Here is a 7,021-nt window from a genome sequence, read left to right on the forward strand (position 1 = left end):
CATTTGGTTGCATTACTTTAACACAATCTGAACAGTTTATTGCTTACTTCATATGCATCTTTATCACTTATTTTCATGTAAAGATATGGATATTTGATCTGCAAGATACTTCCCTTGAACACTATATAATGGAACTGAGTGACAACTAAGTGAGCTACCAGTAAAAGACCTAAAACAGAAAGCCACAGAACGATGCTAATTCAAGGCAATGAACAGACAGTGTTTAGAATGCCTTGCGGGAATGTGTCAAGGGATTTGAGCTGCTCATTATTTGTGTAACTTCAGAGTCTACATTGCTAAAAAGCTTATCTATCTAAAATATGCATAACTAGTTGCTTTCCTTTGACTACCATCTAATCACTCCAGCAATTTTAAAATGGCACAAAAATCATTGCCAGGGATACTTTTTCTCATGAAGAAGAAGAAGTAGCCACATTATACAGCATTCTGTTTTCACAATCAAGCAACCCTTATTCTGTGTTACCAAATGCAATCACAAAGCTGATTGGCTTATACTCTAATTATAGTATTTCGCTCCTTCTCTCAGCACATACTTTAGGCCTTAGGCAAAATGTTGTATGTGCTGTCACAGGGAAGGTTTATTGAACTGGGTCATTAACTGTATTCTCAATTATAGCATTATCAGCCTCAAGCTTCATCTTTTCAATTAAAAGTGTTTATATAAATTTTTATGCTGTTTTCTTTATGTGTTTGTTCTCAAAGAGACAATTTATGTGGGTGACTAATTTAATATTTCCCTTAAGGCATTCTGTTGATTTACAGCTAAAGATTGACTTGCATAATTGTACACTGAGAATCCTGCTTAAGAGCATTTTGGAAACCCTATCTGACAGTCACTGAACCCTGAGCAACAACTATAGGAGACAGTTACTTCCTGCCCAGTGTATATTCTTAGAGGTTAGATCTTCATGATACCTACCACAATCACTGTGTTACAGAGATTTGCTGCAAACCAGTAAGTATCTAAAATGATAGCACCACAATCCCATGAGTGGTTTTTGAGTAGGACAAAAAATTAGATAGATAGAAACACTTATTTGCTGTTAATAAGTAATTTAATTACTCTAGAAGTTTCATTTTCAAAATTATAACAAGAGAATTTATTTCAGTCACGTATTAAAGCTTAAAGAAGTACATTAATATTTGTTGAAAACCAGATATTGTTTTGAAGAGGTGAGCCTAAGAGAAAATGAAAAGTGCTTTGAATTTATTCTGCTGAGGAAGCATCCTGAAGCAACTCCTAAAAATAAACTAGGATGCTGTTCTCATACTCTAGATCTAAAAGGTTCAGTTCCTATCCCTAGTGAGGTTTGCAAATTATAGATTCTTCCCTGTACTGCCTCTCAGTCTGAATCCCATCAAGAAAACATAGTAATAAACAGCTACTAGGAAGAGAAACTAAAGTAACAATACTCCTGGACTTTTCCCATAGCATCATTTAGTATCTTCACCTCCCCGATCATGTGAACATCCCTTGAGAAACTATAGGAAGCACACAAAGTAATTGATCTCTGTGAACCTGAAAGACAGTGCCATTTTGCTTTCCTTGAAGTTGGGTCATTAAAAACATGGATAGCAAAACAGACTTTTTATATAGCCTATCTTGAAGTTTGTTATTTGCTCTTCTTAATCGCCTAATTTTCCTAAAGGGAATTTGTGCTTGAAAAATAATTTGCAATTGGCATACTAAGGGTGTAATTACTACCCCTGGTCTGTTTTTAAATTAGGAAACAAATACTACCTTGGAAGTGGCATTTGATATAAAAATATTTCAATCACTTCTTACCAATTGTGGTGACTATTGAAATATTGTTAGAAAGTCTAATGGATGTATTATACATCTTTCAAATCTTTTAGTATGTTTCAGGGTTCTATTTTTTCTCCAAAACACAAACAAAATATGTGGTTATGGTGTTTGGACTGTCAGCATCAGCAAAGTTTGTTGCTCATAGTTACAATGAATGTACTGTAGCTTTACTGACAAATTGATGCCATTTATTTTCATTCATTTCTCCATCCACCAACCTTGTGAGGAAAATTACATTGCCCATTACAGCATCATTTGGCATTTTCTCAGCGAAGGAAGAATTACCACTGATTAGTATTTCATGGTAGAAGTGAGTAATGTCCTCAACACTATGCAATATCATATTCTAAAGAAAGTGCTAGAAAGAAATTTTGGGGAGAAACTTAAATATTTGGGAGTCCTGCAAATGCCTGGATTTCTAGAAATATCTGAAATAATCAATTAACAAAAGCTCTGTTTGAATATATACTAAAAATCCAGAGTAAAAGTGGTCTGAGATTTGAAATAAAGAGTATCTGCAAACACTGCCCTTTCCCTAAATACATACACACATAAAAAGGTGCTTAATCATTATAAAAGTAGCCTGAAATTTTAAGCAAGCTAATTATAGAATAAAATAATTGTCTTTTATTTAAATTGCTTAATGTATGTAGCCAATTTAGCATGTCCGAATATTTTAAATTTCTTGCCAGAATTTCAAAATATAGCTTCTTTGTTCCTATTTTCTTCTTTACCATGTTAGGCATACTTTCTTTATCATCCATTTATTACCAGGAAGAACAAACCAGGAAGAAAACATGCTCAGAATTCCTTTTTTTAACAGTTTCTTTGGTACAGTAACCAATATAAAGATGAGGCAGACAGATCTTTTAGGCCTGCTGTCGCATGTCTTTCACCTTATTCATGAGAGATTTCTGATTTTTCTGAACATAAACTTGTTATCATGACCACTCTGAAACATTTAAAAAGCAAATTACTTGCCCCCTTTTTACTGAGTTATAGCAGATATGCAGTACGATACAAAAATATTAAGTGTACAGGTTGAAGATTTAGGTCAAATGACCATACCCATGTACTGACCACTCAGGTCAAGTTATAGAGTTTTTTCAACACCCCAGGTGGTTCCTTCATGCCTCTTATCTGTCAACTTCTCACAAAGTTAACCACTATTCTGACATCTATCACTACAGAATAGTTTTTCCTGTTCTTGAACATCATAGAAAGGAAATTATGTAATATGTACTCCTTTGTGTCTGACTTGTTTTCAGTGCACATAATATCTGTGAGATTCATTCATGTTGTTGCATTTATTAGTAGTTCATTTCTCTTCATTACTTAGTAGTATTCCATTGTGTGGATAAGCCTCAGTATGTTTATCCATCCCCCAGTTAGTGGGCATTTCCAGTTTTTTGCTATTTTGAATAAACTCCTACAGACACATTTATAAATGTCTTTTGGTAGACCTATGTACTCGTTTTTCTTTGGTATATGCCTATAAGTGGAACTGCTCATCCATAGGGAAGGCATATGGTTAATTTTAGTAGACACTCTCAAATAGTTTTCCAAAGTGTTTGTACCATTTTACCTTCCCAACAACAATGTGTGAAAATTATAGTTTCTCCATATCTTTGCCAAAACTTAGTCTTGTCAATCTTTAGTCATTCCAGAGAGTATAAAGAGTGTGGCTTCAATTTGAAGTTTCCTGATGAAGAATGATATGCGTGTTAGCCGTGTGGATATCCTTCAAGTGTCTGTTCAAGTCACTTGTCCATTATTAACTGAATTATTTGTCTTTTTTTCTTATTGCTTTGTAGGAGTTTTTTATAAATTTTGGACACAAGATTTTTGCTATGTGTATGTGTGTGATATGTGTCTGTGGAGAGAGAGAGGGATTTTTCCAGTCCGTGGCTCACATATTTGCAGTTTAACTTTGCCTTTTGATAAACAGAAGTTTTTTATTTTAGTGAAATCTAATTTTCAATTTTTTTCTTTCGTAGTTTCTGCCTATTGTTTTTTTTTAAGTATATACACACAATTTTAATAATCTTTAAAGCAAAGATAAAAGTTCATTTATTTAAGTCCTGTTGCATTAACAAAAATAAAATAGAAAAAGAACCAAATGATCATTTAAAGTTTAAAATTCCTGAATTATCCAATTTATACAACTGTGGGAGACTTCATCAAGGTTTCTGAGAAGTCCAGGACTGTTTCAGCTAAACCAGAGGGCAAACAATTTGCATCACTGAAATGGTCCTGGGTTAGTCCAATGAAATAAAAATGTATAACCACATACACATGGATATGATCTTTGCCGGTTAGATTACTGATAAAGTCAGTCTCAGACAAGTTTCTAAACTGTGCTATGTAACTAGATACAATTGAGAAACTCTCAAATGAAAATTTATATAGTGTCATTTCAATCAAAAGAAAATACTGAAACTAAGAATACATATCTCTTGGAAGAGAGCAGTGGTGACGGTGTGGGTACTGCAGGAGCTGTGGGCCAGAGCACGCCAAAAAGGTCAGCTCAGGCTGAGGAGGAAGCATTTGATTTTCTCTGGTGCTTTCAGCTCTGGGGCCAGACTAAGGCCTCTCTCCAGCGTGCTGTCCAGGGTTTGTCCCAAAGTGTTTGAGTGAGCCAGTTTGAGTTTCTTCTTTCACACAGCAAGAAAAAAAAAATAAAAACACCCCAAAAAACAAAACAAAAACCCCCACCAAAACCAAGCACTAGGGTGCCTGGGGCACGGACCTGCTGATTTCCCAGTGGAGCCAGGGGTGCTTGGCAGGCCCACCTCGCCCCACAGCAGCTGCTGCTGTGTGGAGAGAAACCACAGCACTTGCAAGCAGCCACACCGCCTTCTCCGGGCCCTGCCTTCTTCACCACTGCTGTCTCCAGTCCTTTACCCATGGTGTCTCTCGGCCCACTGGAGGTATCAGAAGTTCCAAATTTTCAAAGCAGTTTCAGTATTTTAAGTATTTTAAGTATATATGTTGGGATTTTTCAATGGTTCCTGGACAGTTAAGTTTCAGCACCTCCCACACACAGACATTGGTCCATTTCCTGTTCTTGGCATCTCTGTATTTTGTTGGTCCAACTCAGACAGCAACTTTAAAATGTTCAGTGCAGCCATATCGTGGCAGGACTCCACATCCTTTCCAATACCGTGGCTGATCAGGGGCGGCTGAGAGGAGCAGTTGTTGATAAGAGATACAAATTCGTTCTTGTTGTTTTTGGGGAAGTCTTTGTATTCAACCTGGAATCCCTGGACTCTGGAAAGATAGTCCAGCTGCTCAGCGGGTCTCGTGAGAGGTCCATGGGGTACGTGGCCTGAAGAGATGTTATTCTTTAAAATGGTCTCGGCTATAGGCGAGGTGCCCCCATACAACAATTCACGCGCTATCATGGCAGTTACCGTAGCCTTGGCAGGATTCGGAGCTACCCTGGTGAAATCTTTGGTGTGATGTCCTTGACTGACTCCTACAGCCTGGGCAACCTCGGGCACCATGGGAGGAATTCCAGCAGGCAGCTGCTGATGACTAAGATAAGGCATCCTAAACTCGGCCTCTTTATTGCTAGTCCCATTTTCATCCCCAGAGCCAGGTTCAAAAAAGGTTACTTTTCTTCCATTCCCTGGTTTCTTTATGGGTGTCTTCTCCTCTGATTTGAGGGCTGGTTTGGTGAGCTGAGCCTGCGGGACTTTGAAACCAAGGATTTCCAGCATGTTCTCAGCTGCATTGCGTTTGGCCACCTTCTTATTGGTGCCTGATCCTTCTGCGGTGTGGTTTCCCACCTTCACCTGCATCACAAACTCCCTGCGGCGCAGGAGGCCTCGCTCAGTGAGGAGCAGGTACTCTGGCTCCTTCTCCTTTTTGGCCTGCTGGATCTGGGCCAATCTGCTAATCGGGTTCATCCCCTGGCCGTATTCCGGCCTGCTCTGCAGCCTGACTATGGATTTTGTTTTCTTTTTGATTCTGGGCTTCACTCGCTCAACTGCAGGCAAGGGTGGTAACTTCTTCAGCTCCTCAAGAACAGCTATAGCAGCGTTTTTCTTTGAAATCTTCTTGCTCTTCCCTTCACCTTCCCCCACAAACTCCCCAACCGAGACCAAGACGGAGACCGTGGTCACAAAGCTCTTCATGTGGGGTGGGCCACTCTCCCGGGCAACCTCAAAATTCACAGGCAAGTTCCGTTTAAGTGCAATCGCAAACACTTGACTTATTTCAGATTTATTGAGATTTTCTTCTTCTGATTCTCTTCCATTCACCTCCAGCCTCTCAGGGGGCGGTTCGTTCTGCAAGATCCTCAAAGCTTTTGCAGCAGCATCGTGTTTCGCAGCCTGTCTCGTCTTTCTTTCCCATTAAATTGCTGTCCCCCCACAGAAAGTTCAACTTGATAACGTAAAGGTGGTACTGGAAATGGGTAAAAGTACCTTGGGGGATAAGCACCTCCTCTCATGTTGTAGTTATAGGTGGACTGCATCCGAGAGTAAGGGTCGACAGGCTTATACATTGGTTTTTTTCCAAGTTTCACGCACAGTGCATTTAGCTCTACAGTAGGGGTTATGCTTTCTTAAAAACAGGGGCTCCAGCAACAATGTCGTTTTGGTTCAGTTCTGAGAGGTTACGTGGTTGGGAAACTCCTGGCTGCTGCCCCGAGCTCGTCCCCCGGCCGGCGGTCCTGGGCGGCGGCGGAGGCGACGGCGAGGAGGGGAAGGAGGAAGGAAGAAAGGAGAGGAGGATGGGACGGCGGGAGGAAAGAGGCGGAGTGGCCGCGCGGGCCGGGGGTCAGAGGAAACGGGGAGCCGAGCCAGACGCGGCCGCCGCCGGCGTAAACACTGAGGAGCCGCTCCGGCGCCCGCAGCCCGGCAGGAAGTCTATTGTTTCTTATTTTAGAAGTCTCTGCTTACCTTCAGACCATGAAGATATTATCCTATGTTTTGGTCGAAAAGCTTTATTCATTGATCATTCACATTTAGGTCTATAATCCATTTCAAATTGATTTTTGTCTATGATGTGAAGAATATTTAAGGTTTATTATTTTTTCATGTGGATTTTTAAACGGAGATTGAGTTCATTTACATTTATGGTAATGGCTACTGTACTGTCATTTAAATGTATCATCTTGTTTTTAATTTTCCCACCTGTTCTTTTCCCTCTATTACTCTTTTCCTACCTCATTTTGTATTAATCATA

General features: G+C 39.7%; 1 protein-coding gene across 1 annotated transcript; it reads right to left on the bottom strand.

Annotated features, from left to right (window-relative positions):
* Nucleotides 1-3,847: 3,847 nt before the first annotated feature.
* On the bottom strand, nucleotides 3,848-6,427 carry LOC130841838 (double-stranded RNA-binding protein Staufen homolog 1-like). Its single transcript, XM_057718400.1, is given in 3 exon segments — nucleotides 3,848-4,638; nucleotides 4,685-6,179; nucleotides 6,182-6,427. Coding segments are annotated over 2 exon segments (1,482 nt in total). The 5' UTR covers nucleotides 6,339-6,427; the 3' UTR covers nucleotides 3,848-4,638; nucleotides 4,685-4,854.
* Between the last annotated feature and the right edge of the window lie 594 nt (nucleotides 6,428-7,021).

The sequence above is a fragment of the Hippopotamus amphibius genome, chromosome X (assembly GCF_030028045.1).
Source record: "Hippopotamus amphibius kiboko isolate mHipAmp2 chromosome X, mHipAmp2.hap2, whole genome shotgun sequence".
Lineage (NCBI taxonomy): Eukaryota > Metazoa > Chordata > Mammalia > Artiodactyla > Hippopotamidae > Hippopotamus > Hippopotamus amphibius.